Below are 22,013 nucleotides of genomic sequence, written 5' to 3'. Positions count from 1 at the left end.
CCCAAGAGATTGTACAAGTATATTAAGAACAAACTAGGGAGCGAAGAGCTTTTTTTTTAAGGATCGATGTGGATGCCCATGCGTAGAGCCACTGGAAATGGGCAAGGTGTTATCAGGCAAGGCCTCATCTGTATTTACATGGATAATGTAATGGAAGCTAAGGAATTAAGAGTGATGTATTGAAACATTTCCCCATAGTCATAAAGCATATTAAGGTGGATAAATCACCAGGTCCTGATCAAATGTATGCTTGGACATTGTGGGAATCTAGGGAAGAAATTGTGGGGATATTTGTACCTTTGTTAGTCATCGGTGAGGTGCCAAGAGTGACTAATTTTGTGCTTCTATTTAAGAAGAGCTGAAAGCTCAAGCCAGTGAACTACAGGCTGGTGAGTCTAGCATCAGTGGTGGGAAAGTTACTGGTGGGGATTCAGGGAGACAGAATCAATCGTTATTTGGAATGGCAAGGATTGATTAGGGATTGTTAGTACGGCTTTCTTCATGGGAAATCATTTTGCACCAATGGGGTAACTAAATCTTTTTGAAAAGTTGCCAAAGAGTCTGAATAAGGGTCTCGACCAGAAACGTCACCCATTCCTTTTCTCTCGAGATGCTGCCTGACGCGCTGAGTTACTCCAGCTTTTTGTGTCTATCTTCGAAGAGGATTGATGATGGCAGGACAGTGGATGCTATTTACATATACCTTAGGAAGGCATTTGGAAAAGGTCCCACATCAACGATGAATCAGGAAGGTTGTATCACATATCAACCAGGGTAATCTACCCAATTGGATACTAAATTGGCTTGTTAAAAGAAGTAGGAGAGTGTAGTGAAGGGTTGTTTATCAGATTGAAGACCTGTTGCTGGTGGTGTGCTGTAGGGGTTGGTGTTGGAGTTTCTCATCTAAATCTACAATACAGATGACTGTTGTTAACATGGGAGGTATGTTTGGATGACCCTAAAATTGGTGGTGCTGTGGACAGTGATGAGGGATTTGGATAAATTGAGAAATTGGGCTGAGGAATGGCAGATGGAATTTAACTCTGACGAGTGCAAGGTGTTACATTTTGGTAAGATAAATAACTGCCGGTCTTGCACAGTAAATGGTAGGAACGTGGAGAATGTTGTAAAACAGACCAAGAAATACAGGTATATGATTCCCTGAAGCAGGTGAAGCAGGATGGGGTATAAGGTATTTGGCATGCTTGCCTTCATCTGTTCCTAGAGCATAGAAGATTGAGAAATGACCTTTTAGAGATGTATAAAACCATTAGGGGCATAGACGAAGTTGATGTCTCGGGTAGGGGAACATAAAACTAGAGGGGATAGATTTAAGGTGAGAGAGAAAAGATTTAAAAGGGACCAAAGGGGGATCTTTTTTTCTCAGAGATAGAATATGCTGCAAGAGGAAACTTTAAGGTGGAACAATTGCATTGTTTAAAAGACATTTGGACAGGTAAATGGTTAGAATGGGTTTGAGGGATATGGGCCAAATGCACATATGGGACTAGCTCAGAAAGACTTCTTGGTCGGCACGGACCAGTTGGACTAAAGGGCCTGTTAAGTGCTGTATAACTCTCTCACACATCGGACTAACAGGTCTTGAATTTACTCTCTCACCAATCACAAAATAATAGTACCCTTCTCTGACCTTGAATAAAGATGCCCATAATAATTTAGTGACATTGATAACTTCATCCTTTTCAGCTCCTATAAAACATCTCTTCAACAGGATCTCTGACATCTAGCGACTAAACTGTCACCAAGTTGGTAGAGCAAACAATTGCGCTAAACATTTTCCTTGCAGCAAGCCATAAAGAGAAAAACAAAATTTGTTTATGTTTTTAAAACTTAAATATTGAAAAAAATTAAGGCTTAAATACAATATATACAGGATATTTAACTGTGAGACTATTCTCTAATTACTTCATATCAATTCAAGTGAATTTTCCATAATCTCTTTGGTGACAACTTTACAGGAGGGCAGAATAATTGTCAGCAATTTTAAGGTTGCTGTGTTAAATTATGCTTTTGTGGGAATTCAAATGTTACTATTAATCTTATGTTGTAATGATAGAGGGCAGCAAAAATTTTTACATCACTATCATTGCAAAATTTGGGCCACAATTTCTGTTGTAAAATTATGAATATATAACTTTTTAACAGCATATTTTCAAATAAGGGTAGAGCTTAAAGAATTTTTAATACTAATAATTTGTTTGATCAACCCAAGCAACTAGACTCCCAGAATAGTACAAGTTTTAAGCAGTTGCTCTTCAGATATGTTTGTATCAGATGACAACTTCCTGGGCAACCTGATCTATTGGTGTTGGCCAATTTACATTTTAGAGGTCTTCAAGATTCAAAAGTGTTTATTTCTCATATGACAATGAAATACAACAATGAAATTCGTACTGTAGTTTGTACAGGCATATGAGATGCAATAATAATGAACTAGATAGAGTAATTAATCATTTATTATATCCCTCATCACTGTCCACAGCACCACCAATTTTAGGGTCATCCAAACATACCTCCCATGTAAATACGACCATGAGATTGCAAAAACCAAAATACGTAAAGCAACTTTAGTAGTGCAAATTTCATAGTGGTTCAGTGCAAAGGTATAATTGTGGTTCGAGTTGAGCAGGGTGATTCAAGAACCTAATGGTTGATGGGAAGATGCTGTTCTAGAACCTGGAGATAACTGTTTTGGGGCTTCTGCATCATCTTCGTGATGGTAGCAGTGAGAAGAGAGCATGACCAGAGTGATGTGGGTTTTTTATATTAGCTGCTTCCTTGAGGCAGAGTTTCCTATAGATCCCTTCAGGGATGGGGAAGACAGTACAGAACGACTCAATTTTCTTTGTGCAAATGTATTATTGTATTTATATGTGTCGGCAATCAAGCATCATCTGCATATTGCATCTTAACATCTTAACTACTGAGATAGGGGTAACCTTGATTTTGGGATTAGGTCCAATAGATTGAACATTTTCCATTTTGTCCTATAAATCAGTTCCACTCTTGCAGGAGCTTTGTTGGGGGTCAGGTACAGTCCAATAGATTGAGAGAAGATTTGGGGCAATGAGGCAGCCATGCTTACCGGTAGTCTTCACTGAGATTGGACTGTTTTGGATAGGATCACGGCACACATGCCAACATGAAGCGAACATAAGTTGGTGATGCATTTCAGTCAGCAGCCAAATTTGAGGAAGGTGCTCCAATGTCCCTCCCAGTAGGAGTTAATAACCTTTTGTGAGATGAAAAAAGCCAGTATTACAGTATTATATCTCTACATCTCTTATGGAATTGTCTCGCAGTAAAAGTCATGTCCATGTATCTGTAGATGGATAGAATCCAGACTGACTCAGAGAGCAGTTCCTTGCCCACTGAGAGGATGTGGTTGAAAAGATGCTGGTAATGGTTTGCCATTGCCTTCAATGCATGTGCACAGCCCCTGGCTAACTGAAATAAAAGCAGTTTGAAGATTATGACCTCAAACTTTTATAAAACCAGTGGTCTGCTCTGCAATGACCACTACCGTCCTTTCTGTTTCTGACACTTGACTACCTACAGCTGGCACCAAAATCCTCCCAATCCACTGGTAGGAAAGCAGATCAGTTTAATTGAACTCTCTCAAGTCAAAATTTCCAGTCCAAACTGAATCGAGTCATCTCTATTGAATAGGCTTTATAATTTGCATGAGACACCAACCTCCTGAAACCAACGCAACATTCCCAGCTTTGTCATGAGAAAAGAATACCATGCAGACAGCGGGAAATGTCACTTGAAAATTTATAACATTTTTGTTCCCACTGTTCAAAGTGGAGATGGAGCATTTGGTTCTGAGACCCTCAAGTTCATGTGTTGGCAGCTGACAGAAGCCTGTGGCAAACAGTGGAAGAAGTGCATTACCCGAAAACCTACACACCCAGCTACTCTATCAGATGACACTTGTCAATCTGTAATGGAGCCTGCAGGTCCCTCGTCATTCACCTTGGAACTCTCAGACTGGAATTGAAAGTAGTCACGTTTATTGGTGTACTAGACCAAGTGGACCCGTTGGGCCCATTCCTCGTAGAGGGGGGACAGGGAAGGGGAGAGGGTGTCACTGACCTTGGCCCATGTATGTACAAGTACAGTGAGGTACAGGTACAATGAAAGATCTTACCGCAGCATCACGGTAACATAGACTCAGACAGAATACAAATTAAATATAAATTAATTTTAAAGTACTCAATTTAAAAAAAGGTTTAAGCAAAATAAGGCATTAATGCAAAACACAATTAGAAAACAAAACCCTGAGCTGTATCTACTATCACGTGCCAGACTTTGTCCAGCCCCCACCTTTCTTCCAGCTTTCTCCCCTCACCGCTATGTCTGCAGTAGGGTCCCGAACCAAAATGTCACCTATCCGTGTTCTCTAGAGATGCTACCTGACCAGCTGAGTTACTACAACACTTTGTCTTTTTAAGTTAACAACATCTTGTTAAAGTGCAATTACCTTTTGTATACTATGCTTTTCTAATCCCTTCTGAACAGTGTTTGCATTAAACATTGGCTACTGTTTAAATAAAGCTTGCACACATTGCACTGAGATTTATTTATTTTATTTACTTGTAATCCTGAACATAAATTATATCACCGCATTATGTAGACCATTGTATGTAGCAGGCAAATTGTGTTTGCCTGAACGTGTTTAGTATAAACATGTAAAATGCCTCTGACTCCCGTATAAGTAAATGAAGGATATAACTTGCAAGCATTTTGTCAATTATTCTAGATTGTTAGTTCTAGGCCAAGATGCAATAAAAAAAAAGAAAGAAATATCATTAATACTGGAAACATAGTTAGTGTATTTGAATTGAATTAAATATGCAATGTATTTTAATAATTTCGATGTTAGTGACTCAGAGTTGATGTACAGCACAGGAGGAAACCTAAAGAGTCAGAGCATGACCTACATTGTAGTAAGGAACTGCAGATGCTGGTTTAAACCGAAGATGGACACAAAATACTGGTGTAACTCAGTGGGACAGGCAGCATCTCTGGATAGGAATGGGCGTCATTTCTGGTCGAGACATTTGAAGTAGGGTCTCAACCCGAAATGTCACCCATTCCTTCTATCCAGAGATGCTGCCTGTCCCACTGAGTTACTCCAGCATTTTGTGTCCATCGCGGGTCCATGCCTATTGTACCTATATAGTAATCCCACTTAACCATGTTAGACATGCGCATTGATGATTCAGATACTTTCTTAGATGCTTCTTAAATGTCATGACAGTATCTGTCTCCACCACTATTTAAGGCAGTGCATTCCACACTCCAGCCACCCTTTATATGGAAAAAAATCTCCCCCTCAAAATCCCTCTAAATCTCCAATCCCTTACCTTAAATCCATGCCCTCTTGTCTGGGACAGATCTGCAAAAGGCAAAATTGATTTTATTTTCTACCCTATCTATCCCCCTCCATAATTTCATATTCCTCCGTAGGGTCACCCCTCAGACTCCTTTGTCCCAAGGCAAATATTCCCAATCAATCCAGTCTCTCTGAGGAACCAAAATGCTCCAATCCTGGCAACATCCTGATGAATCTGCTCTACATTTTCTCCAGTGCAATCGTCCTTCCTGTAGTTGTGACCCAAACTGCACTCAATACTCCAAGCGTGCCTAACCATTGTTTTATAAAGCTGTAATGTGTCATTCCATCTCTTGTATTCTGTCCCACAGCTAATAATGGCAAGCATCCATTATGTCTTATTCACCACATTTTGAACAAACGTCGTCTTAACTAGTCGAATATCCAAAGACGTACAGGTATGTAGGTTAATTGGCTGGGTAAAATGTAAAAATTGTCCCTAGTGGGTGTAGGATAGTGTTAATGTACGGGGATCACTGGGCGGCACAGACTTGGAGGGCCGAAAAGGCCTGTTTCCGGCTGTATATATATGATATGATATGATATGATCCAATACAAAATGCTGCAACTTCCAATTGGTTTGGACTAACAACCTCTTTGGAAAGTAAAGTTATGCACAGGTATTTACTAAAGGCAATTGTGTATCCAAGAACATAACACAATGTTGTCTGAACAAATTTTGTAGTTTATTAGAATCAGTTAATTTCACTATCACTGAACTGTTTCTGAATGATCTATTGCTATTTTTCACTTTTATTGTGCTAAATGATTTACCAGCTGAAGAAAATGCTTTTCATTTTCACTTAATTTATTAATAGGACAGTTATTAAGCAATGAGATCTTTTAAAACAAAAAGTAAATGCTGATATATGGGCTATCAGAGTTGTCATTTAGATCAGGGTGGTAGTAGAAATAGATTTATCGTAGTATTAGTGTTTTTAACCTTTGTATGTGTCTGGATCCAAGCAATAACTCGTTACCACCTCAAGACCCTATCTTATGTTTGACTCTGAAAAGGTTTCCCAATATTGAAGACCTTTTACAGTAATTCAGATTAGTTCGAGAGATGAATGAAAACATGATTATGGCAAGGACCAGGATTTTAAAAAACTGGACCATGACAATAAAAAGTAGAAGAAATATAATTATACTTAATGAAAAGTATATAAAAATGCCTCTGTGACAGTAGACACGCTCTTAAAATATGAAACCAGCTTTCTATTCTCTGCTCAGTCTCTGACAAGGCCAATCTGAGGCCATGGCCTCCTGTTTGATTTATGTCTCTGGGATATTAACAACTTTTTTTTGCCAAGCATGAAAAATGTTCCTGCTGGAGATGGGAAATGTAAAACTCCATGACTGTGTTTGTTTCAAAGCTTCCATTCGTTTGCATTGGCCTCAATGAGTCATAGACTCTGTGATAGTTCCAGCTCAGCTAGACTTCTCAACAATTTGCAGCAACTTAAGTTTGTTGATGACAGCAAGGGGAACTTTTCCCATTAATGGCTTTTGTCATGTATTCAGAAAGGTAATTCCAAACATTTTCTTACAGACCAACCATATGGTTCGTATGTCACTTTTTAGATTCTCTGTGGGACAATTACCAAAGGCAGGAAAATACAGGGAACATGCTGTCTTCCCCCAGTGCCAGTTTATATACTTCAATTTGTTGAATATGACCAGCAAACAAGCAAACTTTGACACCTAGCCAGCTGCAAGAAAGAAGCCCAAATCGTTGGAGGTACCATTCTGCAGTACCCTTCCCCAGACAAGGGAATGCTCATGGGCTGTTGCCATGCATACGTAAACAAATAAGGTACAGGAGTAGGCCACTTAGCATATCAAGTCTAATCCGCCACACAATGCAATGTTGGCAGCTGATCTGTTTGTAACTTTATCTCCATGTTCCCAAATAGATGCTGTAACCTTTCATCCCCTTATCAAGTATCAATCAACCTTGCCTGAAAGATAATAACAAAATTCTGCTTGCACTGGGCCTTGAGGAGGATAGGTGCAAAAGCCCTTGAGACCCTTTAGAGAGAACACACTGAATATATCTCTGCAACCATTTAAACTGTAACTAGACGGGCGTGGACCTGTTGGGTCCAAATTTCTCCTGCGGGCGCGGCAACCCCTGTTGGTTGCAAACCTCTCCTGTGGGCCTGGCAACCGTCCCCCAACTGACGATCTGTGGACCTGTTGCCGGCCAGGGAGTGTCCCCCGGGGCTGTGGGTGGGCGAGGGGGGAGAGGAAAGGGGAGAGGGAGCCACTGACCTCAGCCCCGGGAGGCCATCGCGTCGGCCAGAGCAAACCGTGGACCCGTTGGGTGGAAACCTCTCCTGTAGCGGCATCCTGGGCACCCCCCCGGCCTTGGCCGCCACTCCCGTCACTTGGGCGTGTTCCATTGTGACGTCGAACGCGGCTGGCAGCCAGGAAAAGTGAAAAAAAGGACTTATTGAAGTTTAAAGAGGTGACTTTTAAAGTTTAAAAAGTGAAAAGCTTTAAATATATAACAATCATTTGAACCGCAGGCTCAAATAGGTGAGTAAGGTGGACCTAAAATTGTTGCGCTATTGTGTACCGTTTTGGCTATATTTCGGGAACAAATCTATCCACAAACCTACATATATACAAGATGAGAGTTTTAGAAATATTATATATATATATATATATACTAGACCAAGTGGACCCGTTGGGGCCCATTCCTCGTAGAGGGGGGACAGGGAAGGGGAGAGGGTGTTACTGACGTGGGCCCTGTGGCGGCAGCGCTGCAGCCAGAGCGAGCCGTGGACCCGTAGCCTCCTGTATTGGTCGAGCACCCTCACACCCCACCCCACTCAATCCCCCTTATCCCCCCCTCCTCCCCCCACTGACCCACTCCATCCCCCCCCATTCCCTCTCCCCTATTCCCCCCTGCCCTCCCCTCCCCCCACCCCCACTGCCTCCTCCCCCACCCCTTTCCCCGCCCCTACTCCCCCACCCCACCCCCCCTCCTGCCAGCGGCCATCTTGTTTGGGGAGAGGGGAGGGAAGCGCAATTAAAGTCGTACGTGGCCCATTGTACCGCCACACGCTGAGTACCTTTAAGAAGTTGGTTAGAAAGGTAATTTTTAAACTTGAAAATCTCTAACTTTAAAAATATAAGACCAATTTAAATAAAACTTTTCATTAACAGTTGCCAGGACAATGGTGATTAAGGTGGTGCTAAAATTGTTGCGTTATCGTTTACCGTTTTGGCTGTAGGTCCACATGTCCACAACCAAATCTCAGAAATACACACACACGCGCGCACACACACACACGTTTGTTAGTGATATATAGATATTTGGATGTCAGCCCTTGCTGTGCAAATTGCATTGCTTTTACATTGTTTTTGGACATGAAAAATAACACTTGCCTTGCAGTCCATTTTATCCTTGGCACTAAAAATAGGCACAAAATGCTGGAGAAGTAATGCCTTCTATCCAGAGATGCTGCCTGTCCCGCTGAGTTACTCCAGCATTTTGGTCTATCTTTGGTGTAAACCAGCATCTGCAGTTCTTTCCTACACATTATCCCTGGCACTACCCGTACAGCGATTCCTACACAGTCTGTCCATTCCAAAGCTGGTTGTTCAAGTTCAAACACATTGCGGTGAAAATGTCCTCTCTATTTGGTACTCTTGCTTAAATTCCTCTTGAACCTCGGTATCACATAAATTTCACAAATGCCATTAACTCCAGTATGTCTGTTGATTAATTCAATTGAAGAACCATTTTTTTACACTCTTGTGTTCTCAAGTTATAAGAGTAGAATTAGGCAATTCAATCATGGCTGATCTCTGCCTCCTAATCCCATTTTCCTGCCTTCTCCCCATAACCCTTGGCACCCGTTCTAATCTAGAATTTGTCTATCTCTTGCCTTAAAAATATCCACTGACTTGACCTCCACAGCCCCCTGTGGCAATGAGTTCCACAGATTAACTACCCTCTGTCTAAAGAAGTTCCTCCTCACCTCCTTTCAAAAAGACCACCCTTTAATCTGATAGTACTAGTCTCTCCCACCAGTAGAAACACCCTTTCCACATCCACTATATCTGTGCCTTTCATTATTCTGTAAGTTTCAATGAGGTCCCCCCTCAACCTTCAAAACGCAGTGAGTCGAGACCCAGTGCTGTCAAACAGTTCTCATATGCTAACCCACTCATTCCTGGAATCATTCTTGTAAACCTCCTCTGGACCTCTCCAGAGCCAGCATGTCCTTCCTCAGATATGGGGCCCAAATTTGGTCACAGTACTCCAAATGCGGCCTGACCAGAGCCTTATAGAGCCTCGGCATTACATCTCTGTTTTCGTATTCCAGTCCACTTGATATAAATGCTAGCATTGAATTTGCCTTCCTTACTACCATTTTCGACTTGCAAGTTAACATTTTGGGAATCCTGCACCAGTCCCTTTGCACCTCTGATTTCTGGATTCTCTCTCTATTTAGAAAATAATCTGTGTCTTTATTCTTATTACCAAAATGCATGACTCCGCAATTTGCTACACTGAATTTCATCTGCCACTTCTCTGCCCACTCTCCTAACCTGTCCGTCCTTCTCCAGAGTCCTTGCTTCCTCTACGCTGCTTGCCCCTCCACCTATCTTAGCATCATCTGCAAACTTGACCACAAACCTTCAATCCCTTTATCCAAATCATTAATATACAATGTGAAGAGAAGCGGTCCCAGCACGGACCCTTGCGGAACTCCACTAGTCACTGGCAACCAACCTGAAAAAGCGCCTTTTATTGCAACTCTTTGCTTTCTGCCATCCAGCCAACCTACTATCCATGCTAGTATCTTCCCTTTAACACCATGGGCTCTCATCTTCCTTAACAGCCTGACGTGCAGCACCTTATCGGCCTTCTGAAAATCTAGGTCAACAACATCTACGGCCTCCCCTCTGTCTGTCCAGCTACTAACTTCCTCAAAGAACTCCAGCAAATTTGTCAGGCAAGATCTTCCCTTCACAAAACCATGCTGACTTCGGCCTATTTTATCGTGAGCTTCCAGGTACTGCGTAACCTCATCCTTCATAATTGACTAAAATCTTGCCAACCACCAAAGTCAGCCTGACTGGCCTATAGAATTGCCGCAGCAGCTGTTTTTAGAATGCCGTGAAACATATCCTTTATCCAGCTAAATTATTTGAGATGATGGAATGCAGCTGCTTCATCTGGAAGTGTTTTATAGATGTATTTTACACACCGTACAAGGTTTGTTCTCCTAGTTAGTCTTAAGTCAGCCTTGCACTCAACTAATTTCAAGAAAATCCTAAACCTTCAGAGGTGCCATTCTTCAGTACCATCCCCAGACAAGGAAATGGTCATGAGTTGTTCTCATACATAAGAAGATACAAATCTGGAGCAGAAATAAGCCACTTAGCATCTCAAGTTTAATCTGCCACACAATACAATGATGGCCGCTCTGTAATTTCATTTCCACATTCCCGAATAGTTGCAGTAACCTTTCCCCTTGCTTATTAACTATCAAGGTTTAAGCTTCCTTCTTGAAATTGACTGGGTGTAAGGCACTCCCACCGTACAAGGTTCCTACTCCTCCATTATGTGCACGCTAACCTGGTAGGATTCTTTTAGGCCTGCCCTGTTTCTATTAAATGCATGAAATTGCAATTTAATAAATCACGTCATTTTGACTAAGAAAGAGTTATTTTAATACATGGCTGTCATTAGGATTGCAACCAATGAGTCAAAGTTTCGTTTTAGACACATTTAAATCCTTTTGGACTTTTCGATACTAACACCCATTGTAAATAAAATCGTGAGTTCCTGTTTGAACTTGCTTTTCTGATGTTGAAATAATCTCACTTTTCCTTCATACCATGATACTTCTTGACTAATGTTATGTCAGTGTGTGATCTTAAGCTTTTGTCACCACAAAGCATATTGTAGTTATTCTTTTAAATAACATTACATTGGAAGCCCTAAATTCACAAACTTTTGTGATAGTTATGTATGGTGTAATGTAATTTTGCTTATGAGACCTTGGCTGTGATTTTTTTTTTGCCAACTCCAATTCCAATTACTCATGCTTAGCCTTTGGACTAGTCAGCAGGAGCACAGTTCATTTCTAATTGACTGGAATTTTAATTGCCAATTTCGTAGAAACAAATAAGAGATCACGGAAAATATATTGGTTTACAATCCCAATTATTCAACAATTATAAATCAAACTAATCTAATAGGCAGATTAACCTAATCTAACATTGAGAAAATTAGAGGTATTGTAGATAGCGAAAGAACCACCAAGTTCTAAAAAGCAGAGGTGAGAGTTTTGACAATCAGCATAGAGAGCATGGTGCACCTTGCCTTGCATTGGAAGGTACTGGGAATATGGTGTGGAGGAGCTGCAGCATGCATCAAAAGCTGGGTGTAGGATGTAGCTAAGATGAAGTGGCAACTGCGATTGTGTCAAAGACTAGTAAAACAAAAAATACCCCCACCAGGCTATCGGGTGGAAGGTGCCACTGGGTTTGCTGAATAGTGCGGATGTGACCCATATCTTGCACTTACAGTGCAGAAGCCTCGAGTCATTTTCCAAGTTATCTTCAGGAAGTAGACACAGTTTAAACCCTGGAGAAAATAGATAGATGACGTTCCGGGTCAGGACTCTTCAGACTGAAGAAGGGTCCCAACCCAAAACATCGCCTATCCATTTTCTCCAGAGATGTTGCCTGACTTGCTGAGTTACTCCAGCATTTTGTGTCTATCTTCAGTATAAACCAGCATCTGAATTCTTTTTTATTACAGTTTAAACCCTTTCTGCCATTCTATAGAGATAGGCTGGAACTTTTTTTTAAAGCATTCAGACTGTTCGAAGACTTGAATGTAAAGGGGGAAAGAAATTTAAGTATGAGGAGGGATGTTATTGAAACTTACCAAATATTAAAAGGCCTAGATAGAGTGAATGAGGAGAGGATGTTTTCACTAGTGGGAGAGTCTAGGACCAGAGGGCACACTATCAGAATAAAAGGACATACCTATAGAAAGGACATGAGGAGACATTTCTTTAGCCATTCGGTGGTGAATTTGTGGAATTCATTGTTACAGATTGCTGTGGAGGCCGCCTTTGGGTATTTTTAAAGCGGAGATTGATAGGTTCTTTATTAGGAAGAGCATCAAAGGTTATGGGGAGAAGGCAGGAGAATGGGGTTCAGAGGTAATGATAGATCAGTCATGATTGAATAGCAAAATCGACTGCGTTAAGTGGCCTAATTCCGCTCCTTTGTCTCATGAACATGAAAATGATCATCCTAATGTTACCAAGGAAGTAAGAATGCGCCTTGTTATGTAGTTGAAAATGTTATGAATAAGATAATATTCTAGAAGGCTCTTTACATTAGATCTCCAGTGAACTTCACTATTTTGACAAGTGAATCTGTTGAATTAGTTTTGTGATCTTAAAGCAAGATTATATGTCAGATTGTGATAGCTCATCATATTCAATCACTACTCTCGCTGCTTGTTTAATATTCTAATTTATAGTATATATTTGTTTGTCATCATTGTGGACGAGTAGTGGAAATATTAAGTTCTATTCAATTTTATCTATGCTTCATTGTCACCTTCCCCTAGCTAACAATGATCCATTCTACATTTTCCTTGAATTTTGTGCCCTTTGATCTCTTGTTTTCACACCTTGCCCTTCCATATCTCAGCGTCTCCCTCTCCACTGACTCTCGGACAGAAGAAGGGTCTCGACCCAAAACGCCACCCATTCCTTCTACCCAGAGATGCTGCCTGTCCGCTGAGTTACTCCAGCATATTGTGCCGATCTTCAGTGTAAACCAGCATCTCGTTCCTTCCTACACTGAGGTTAAACGATGGCCTTATTGCAAAAAGGCTGGAGTGTTCATTCATTCCTGCAATAGTGCAGAATAATATTTAATGAGGTACAGGTACAGGTATGTAGGTTAATTGGCTGGGTAAATGTAAAAATTGTCCCTAGTGGGTGTAGGATAGTGTTAATGTACGGGGATCACTGGGCGGCACGGACATGGAGGGCCGAAAAGGCCTGTTTCCGGCTGTATATATATGATATGATATGATATGAGGTAGTAAAGATATTATCTTATTTATTCAGTAACCAACCTGATCTCCCAGTGGCTGAGCACTTCAACTCCCACTCCCAGTCTGACCTTTCTGTCATCGGCCTCCTCCACTGCCATAGTGAGGCCCACCGAAAATTGGAGGAACAGCACCTCATATTTCGCTTGGGCAGCTTACAGCCCAGTAGTATGAACATTGACTTCTCTAACTTTAGATAGTTCCTCTGTCCCTCTCTTCCCCTCCCCTTCCCAGTTCTCCCACTGTCTTCCTGTCTCCACCTATATCCTTTCTTTGTCCCGCCCCCCCCCTGACATCAGACGGAAGAAGGGTCTTGACCTGAAACGTCACCCATTCCTTCTCTCCTAGATGCTGCCTAACCTGCTGAGTTACTCCAGCATTTTGTGTTATCTTATTGTTGAAGTTGATAGAGTATTGGGAGAGAAACAGAGACTTGGCACCCAAGCAAAAGAACAACATTCGCCAATCCAATTGCATATATCAATCAAACTGATTTCTATTTCTTCATGGTGAGAAAGGCTTATGACGACGAGGAAATGATCCCTTTAAAAACTAGCCAAGACCTATCTCCTTGATTCATTGGTAGCTTATGTTCAATTGTCACATGAGCAGAGTAACAGATTGCAAGTCTCAACTTTAGGAAATTCCAGACATCATTTAAATCCAATATATTAATGCACCACAAAATGCTGGAGTAACTCAGCGGGTCAGGCAGCATCTCTGAAGAACATGGATAGATGATGTTTGAGTGCTCTTTGCTCTAAAGAAGGGACCTGACCCAGTGTAAGAGTATTGGAGTAAAGAGGTCCTTCTGCAATTGTACAGGGCCCTGGTGAGACCACATCTGGAGTATTGTGTGCAGTTTTGGCCTCCTAATTTGAGGAAGGACAACGTTGCTATTGAGGCAGTGCAGCATAAGTTCACGAGTTTAATCCCCAGGATGGCGGGGCTGTCATATGAGGAAATATTGGAAAGACTGTGCTTGACTTCACTGGAATTTAGATGGATGAGAAGGGATCTTATAGAAACATATAAAATTATAAAAGGACTGGACGAGCTGGATGCAGGAAAAATGTTCCGAATGTTGGGGAAGTCCAGAACCAGGAGCCACAGTCTAAGAATAAAGGGGAGGCCATTTAAAACTGAGATGAGAAAAAAAAAATTCACCCAGAGAGTTGTGAATTTGTGGAATTCTCTGCCACAGTAGAGGCCAATTCACTGGATTAATTTAAAAGAGAGTTAGATAAAGCTCTAGGGGGCTAGTGGAATCAAGGGATATGGGGAGAAGACAGGCACGGGTTACTGATTGTGGATGATCAGCCATGATCACAATGAATGGTGGTGCTGGCTTGGGGCCAAATGACGACCTCCTGTATTTTCTATGTAACTGAAATCTAGGGATAATTGTGGATGCAATAATTGTTAAAGCACCGCAGGAATGTGCTGAACTCCTCTACCTGCAGGATGTTAGCTCCCTCCTGTGTTTGGATAACGTGCAGTTTATTCCATATTGAAAGTGAACACAATATACCATGGTGAGAGTTGCAAGAGACCTTAAACAAATGATGTGTTGATTCACTGAGCATGCAACACCAGGACACTGTTTTCCTTTTCAGACAGAATTAATCACTGGCTTCTGTGGAGTATGGTCATTAATAATACATGAGATTCATGGTTTAATCATATGTTATTGCATTTGATGTTCTAAAAATGTATAATTATATTTTGGTTACTGCTTTGTTTTAATATAACATGTTACCCTTAGTTTGACAAGGTAATGTGTAAATGGGAATATAATCAAAACTCATATGTTCTTTGTAAGAAACAAAGGCACAAAATATTTTTAGTGATTTAACAATATTCCAGCTTGGAAGTTGTTACAAAATATTGAAATTATCTTTGACACATTAGTGAAATTTTTTAAACTGCATGTTCAAATATTGAGTGATTAATAAAATTAAAAATGGGAAATGTTATTTTTCAAACATTTTTATAAAAACTACAAGCACAGGAAAGGACCTAATTGAAGTCATTCATAGGAGCTCAGGCATGTGGAAAAGAGCATTGTGCTTTGTCAGGAGGAAGCTGTTTTATCTACTGCTTCCTGCAACACTTCAAACCCATTTCATGGCAGCTAAAATATTTTTTCACTCTAGTAATGTTCTCTCTGCAGGTTTTAAATGACATTATCTAAAAACCGTGCAGATGATTCGATGATTTGGAAATACTTTTTATTGAAACAAAGGCTGGAATAAGCAAGCAGAGAAGGATGAGTCTGCTAAAACCTAGTGGGCTGAAAGCGCCCAGCAAGATTGCCAAGCCAGCAACTACTGCAGTGAAGCAAGCAGCTTCTTCACAATCAGCAAGTAAGTCATTAGAATCTCCTGTCTAGACTATATGTATTTTGTAAATGAAGGCTGTGCTTACCATTCTTTAATTTATTTGTGGAAGATTCTGCAGTGCTTCACATCCCAGAACTGTGCTTTGTTAAATGTGTTTGATGGAAATGTGTAATGAGATTCATTGCACAGTTCTTACTGCCGTCTTCTTAAGGTCTGTTTGATTGTAATCTTCAACTGAACCAGTTAAATGCTATATAAAAGACAAAGGTATTGTTTTAGGTTTTGCTATTGATATGAACACTAATTTGAACACCTTGGGTAATCAATTAAAAAAAAAAAAAGATGCATCAACCGTTTTAGTTGCCTTTTGATTGAATTGCTTTATAGTATGCTTGCGTGTGCTTATTATTGCACACAATGGAGAATAGAGGAATAGCCAGTTCTGAGTTATAAACCAACAATATATTTTTGGTGTTGGGAATTGTGAGTAGTAAATTGAATATTTTCTATGCATTCCCTTTGTATTTAACATTGACATATGCAAAAATCTTAGTATTCATTTTTAAACACTGGCACGATTCCATGTCGAGCAGACTTTAATACTTAATGTGGCCTTGTGTAGGCTACCCATTGTGCTGGCACAATGAACATATATTTAATTAATTACAATTTTCAATGTAATCTTTCTATGTGATAGTGGGTGTGGTGAGAGAGAGAAAGGGAAATAGCAATTCTATTACAGGGAAAGGATCGGATTGGATCTGCAACGTTAACCAAATATTAACTAGGTATAACCAAATTTGATTATAATTAACTGAAAAATGTCAGACAGCACTTAAACATGTTTTTCTTATGGCTTCTGTTTCTCTGTTCTAAATAATTCTGAACAGTAATTATTATTTAAAAAAAATACTAAAGCATTTTTAATGTAACTAAATTGTGTACCTGTTGTTTCAGGTCTTGTTTCTAAAACGGGTGCCTAAAAATAATACTACTTTTAGTGCTGTGTCATCTCTATATTGAAGCAAAAATTTATCATGGGACAAACTCAATGGCCATGTGACATTTTTTTATCTGCCTTTATGTTTTAATAAATTTTTTATTACTTTTTTGTCTACATTCAATTGTTTTTCTCGATGATTGCTGGTTAAAAAATGCAACTATAGACAGGATGCAAAATAAATTACTAAAGTTGAAGTAAACGCAGGGAAAGAATAAAAAGTAAAGTATATAATCCCTTTTATATCGGAGCCAATCTACGTGTCTCCTTGCTCTTTCCTATATTTTTACAACTCCTGAAAATTAAAGGACAAAAACAGACCATCATGGAGTCATAGAGTGATACAGTATGGAAACAGGCCCAACTTGCCCACACTGGCCAACATGTCCCAGCTAAACTAGTCCCACCTGCCTGCATTTGGTCCATATCCCTCCAAACCTGTCCTATCCATGTACCTGTCCGAAATGTCACCCATTCCTTCTCTTCAGAGATGCTGCCTGCCCCGCTGAGTTAATCCAGCTTTTTGAGTCTAACTGCTTCTTAAAAGTTGCGATAGTCCCAGCCTCAACTACCTCCTCTGGCAGCTTGTTCCATATACACACACCACCCTTTGTGTGAAAAAGTTACCCCAGATTCCTATTAAATCTTTCCCCTTCACCTTAAACCTATATCCTCTGGTCCCCAATTAATCCTATTCTGGGCAAGAGACTCTGTACATATACCGGATCTATTCCTCTCGTGATTTTATACACCTCTATAAGATCACCCCTCATCCTCCTGTGCTTCAGGGAATAGAGTCGCAGCCTACTCAACCTCTCCCTATAGCTCAGACCCTCTAGTTCTGGCAAAATCCTCATAAAGCTTCTCTGTGCCCTTTCCATCTTGACATCTTTCCTATAACATGGTGCCCAGAACTGAACACAATACTCAAAATGCGGTCTCATCAACATCTTAAACAACTGCAACATGACCTCCCAACTTCTTATACTCAATACTTTGACTGATGAAGGCCAATGTACCAAAAGCCTTTTTGACTCTCATAAGGTTTTGGATTTTAGAACTTTCTATCCTCTTATGTAACATGGGTGTTGCTGTCAAGGCCGTACTTAATACCCGTTCACTTGAAACGTTATTGGTGAGCAATCATCTGAACCATTGCATAAAGGTTCTTGCCCAGTATTATTCATTACGTTCCATGGATTTTTCTAACATGGAAATGAGGAAAAATTATGTTTTGAATTTTTGATTTGGAGACAACTTTAAGAGTCTGCTGTTCCTTTGGTGTAGTACGCTTCTTGCTGGTAGACAATAGACAATAGGTGCAGGAGTAGGCCATTCGGCCGTTCGAGCCAGCACCGCCATTCAATGTGATCATGGCTGTTCATTCTCAATCAGTCGGAAGTTTGAGAGAAGCTGTTGGAGTTGTCTTACTAATTATGGCAGAGTGCTTTATGGATTGTGTATATATTACAACCATTGTCTGTTGATTTTAGAATCAGTGAATTTATATGGCGTTCTTTGTCTGAGGGGTTTGTCAAGTTTTTTTTAATGCCACTGAAACTATTCTCATCCGGGCATGAATATGAATTCTATTAGAAGCTTGACTTGTGTATTGCATATGTTTAAAAGGGTTTTTTGGAAGTTGGTCACTGCAGATGCCTTTGGCCATTCTTGGAACATAATATTTTAATTAATGTCCTGGTCAGTGGTGAACTCCAGGGTATTGATGGCCAGGAATTTAAGCAATTCCTTACTAGGAGTGGAGGTGGTGGAGGCAGATACAATAGTAGCATTTACAATAAAGGCTTTTGGTTAGGCACAGGGATTAGAGGGATATGGATAATGGGCAGGCAGAGGAGTTTAGTTTTACTTGACATTGTCTTATGCACGGACATTCCTTTGTCTTAATTATTGCCAAATAATGTTTGTGGCACCAAAATCGGACTTTTTTTTATAGTCTCCTTTATTATTTGAGGTTTGACATTTTTTTCTTTTTTGTAACTTCTCTCATTTTTTCCGTCTGCTTTATTTTGCTTCTGGGTATTTATGCTTTACATGTTTTAACTGATATTTCCTTCTTTTGATGCTGAACATCTTATCAAAAATTATTTTAAAAGATTGTTAAAGAGCCACACTTATTTACTAGTAAGCAAAAATAACAAATGCATTAAAAAAATAGATTTGAGAGAAAAAGAGAACATAGTGAATTTCATAACCAGGAAAGTATAGTATTTCATGGGGTGACAGTGATATTAACATGGAACTGAGGCATAGTTGATTCTGCTTTGTGTTGAGAACTGCTTAGCCGTTCAGAACTAATTTGTGCATGGAGAAACTAGAAATTCTAACTTTCAGTTGATGAATAGGAAAAAAGACCAAGGTTTGTGTCCTATTCAAAATTGGAGGTCATGCTTGATGGACATTTAGATATCCCAACTTTTCAAAAGTTTACTGATGCTAGCAGTTTAAATGTACACAGAAAATGTCCACGTGAACGAGAGGTCCATGGGATTCCTCAGAATATTAGAATGGGTTAACCACCATGAATAAGGGTCAACGAGTTCAGAAAACTGGATAAACACAAATAAAGGAAGCTATCAGATCCAGTAAGTCTAGATTAAAAAATAATGAAGAGGAATTTGAACTATATTTTTAAATTATTGGAATGGGGAAGAAGTTTTCAAAGATGAATTTAATTAGTTCCTTAATTGATATATAATAAAGAACTAGATGTTTATCATTTGGTTACATTACTGCAGGTTCTTGGCAATAATGGAAAATTATAAAGATGAAAAGGATAGATCTGTAGGACTGCTTTTGCTTGAGCCCTCCATAGGATAACTGATGCCAGTGGGAAATGTGCAAGTAAAAGTTGTAACTCTTTGACTATAATTTTGAAAATTCTTAATGAGAAGTTCAGAATCAAAATGAAGAAAAATCAATTAAAACATTTACGTCGTAGGCACAGAGGCAAAATAAAACATGGGAAAGAAAAATGGATTGAAAGAATGAGAGGTTTCAAAAAAAGATAATTAAAATTTGAAGGACTGACTGAGACTGCTCTTGTCAAATTTTGGTGCCAGAGATGTTATTTGGCAATAATTAAAACTAGTTTTTAGTAATTGAATTTACATTTGAGTAGATAAATTTTTAACTTCTGTTATGCTTACTATGTATGTTGTAAGTACTGTGACTCTATGGCCATGCATAGTAGCAATACCATTTTAGTAAAGCATCAGGAATGGCAATGGTGGAGATTAATAATCTCGATTTAACAGCAAATGTTAAACTGCAGAAATTGCTGTTAGCTTAATGAACGGATTCTGTTTCTACAGTTTATTTTATCCATAAGTTGGAAATGCACAATCACTTGATATGGTTGCATTCCTCCATAGTATTGTAATGTATGGCATCAAAAGTACATAGATTAGGAAGAACAATTGTTAAATGTGGGGAGAAAGTTCTGCCGCTCGTAGGAACAAACGTATGTATGTACATGCGACTTTTGTATTTAGTAATATTTTGAGAGATTGTGTAATATTAGAGTTTAATATTGTGGAAGGATGTCTATAAGTTGGGTGTTCATAACCCAGGGATGGTCTGTGTCGGATTTGTGGGAAAAGATTGAGATCCTGAATATGTCACAAGTGGAAATCTGAAATAATTACTGAAACGGCTGAGGTCTGGTATTATCTGTGTAGAGAGGCTATTCCGATAATTGATTTTCAACGAATAATTGTAGGCAAATTGATTATAACATTGTAAAATGCTTTTCAAAAACAGTAAATCAAACAATTTATTAATGATCAAAACGAGTTTATTTATTACCTTTCAATTCTTTTAATTTTAACTGAAGGATTTAAAAATAGTCACATTGTTTTGTATAGTGGCACCAAATGTATGCATAACAAAGTCCTACAATAACGGATGAGATTAATAATTAGTTTTAGTGGTGTTAGTGGAGGGATAAATGGTGCTGAAGAATTGCTGGTTTCTCATGAATTATTTTGCATTTGAATAGGCGAATGAATGGTCTGTTTAAGATCTGAAAGATCTTTGAATATGCCGCATTTTCTCAATGTAGATTTCAGCTGTCTGTGTCCCATTCTCTGGAAACCTTTGAAACCTAATTTCCACGCTGTCCTTCAAAAAACTTGCTTCTTTACTCAGACATTTAGTCACTTTTTCAAACATCATTGTCTCTCTGAAGAAACATCAGTCTGAAGAAGGGTCTCGACCTGAAACGTCGCCCATTCCTTCTCTCCTGAGATGCTGCCTGACCTGCTGAGTTACTCCAGCATTTTGTGAAAATAAATATCTTCGATTTGTACCAGCATCTGCAGTTATTTTCCTACACTACATTGTCTCTCGTGGTCAGTTTTGATTGGATGTCCATGTGCAGCAATTTGCTTTTTTTAAAAGGTACTAGACAAATGCATTTTTTTTTGTTGAAACTAGGATCTCAATGGAATCTAGATATTATAGATAAATTGTGTGTGCATAGCTTGACGCCATAACTTTCTGACTGCAAGGCTGTTGTCTTACTAGCTGAGCCCAGCTGATGAGATTGTTGTTGTACATTAGGGAGGGGGAATATGCTTTTCAAAAATCCATTGAGATTTTTTTTCCCCTGTGGAAACTATTGGATGGCGACTTTCTCTACCCTGCAGGGTTGTGCAGGCCAGTCGATTTAAAGTATTTGCATGAAGGTAGATTTTTTAAAAATAAATGGGAGGCACAGAGCTGCTGCCTCACAGCGCCAGAGTTCGATACTGACCTTGGGCTGTCTGTGTTAAGGTTGCATGTCCCCCATGACAGTATTGGTTTCCTGAAGGAGCTCCGGTTTCCTCCTGCAATCCAAAGACGTGCGGATTTGTAGGTTAATTGGCTTCTGCAATTTGCCTCTATTGTGTGGATAAGAAGATTGAATAACATAACTAATGCGAATGGGTGTTCGATGGTTTGCATGGATGTTTGTAGGAAGGAACTGCGGATGCTGGTTTAAATCAAAGGTAGACATAAAATGCTGCAGTAACTCAGCGGGACAGGCAGCATGTCTGGAGAGAAGGAATGGGTGACGTTTCCGGTCAAGACCCTTCAGACTGATGTCAGTGGAGTGGGCGGGACAAAGATAGAATGTAG

The 22,013-nt window shown here is 39.7% G+C and overlaps 1 protein-coding gene across 1 annotated transcript in view; it reads left to right on the top strand.

The window, feature by feature from the left end:
* Window positions 1–22,013, top strand: part of clip1a (CAP-GLY domain containing linker protein 1a) — a 139,281-nt gene that overhangs the window by 9,787 nt on the left and 107,481 nt on the right. Inside the window, 1 exon segment of the mRNA XM_078421673.1 lies at window positions 15,703–15,895. Within this exon segment, the coding sequence (XP_078277799.1) occupies window positions 15,799–15,895 (97 nt within the window). The 5' untranslated portion in view covers window positions 15,703–15,798.

The sequence above is a fragment of the Rhinoraja longicauda genome, chromosome 25 (genome assembly GCF_053455715.1).
Source record: "Rhinoraja longicauda isolate Sanriku21f chromosome 25, sRhiLon1.1, whole genome shotgun sequence".
NCBI lineage: Eukaryota > Metazoa > Chordata > Chondrichthyes > Rajiformes > Arhynchobatidae > Rhinoraja > Rhinoraja longicauda.
This window is presented reverse-complemented; position numbering and strand designations above follow the sequence as displayed.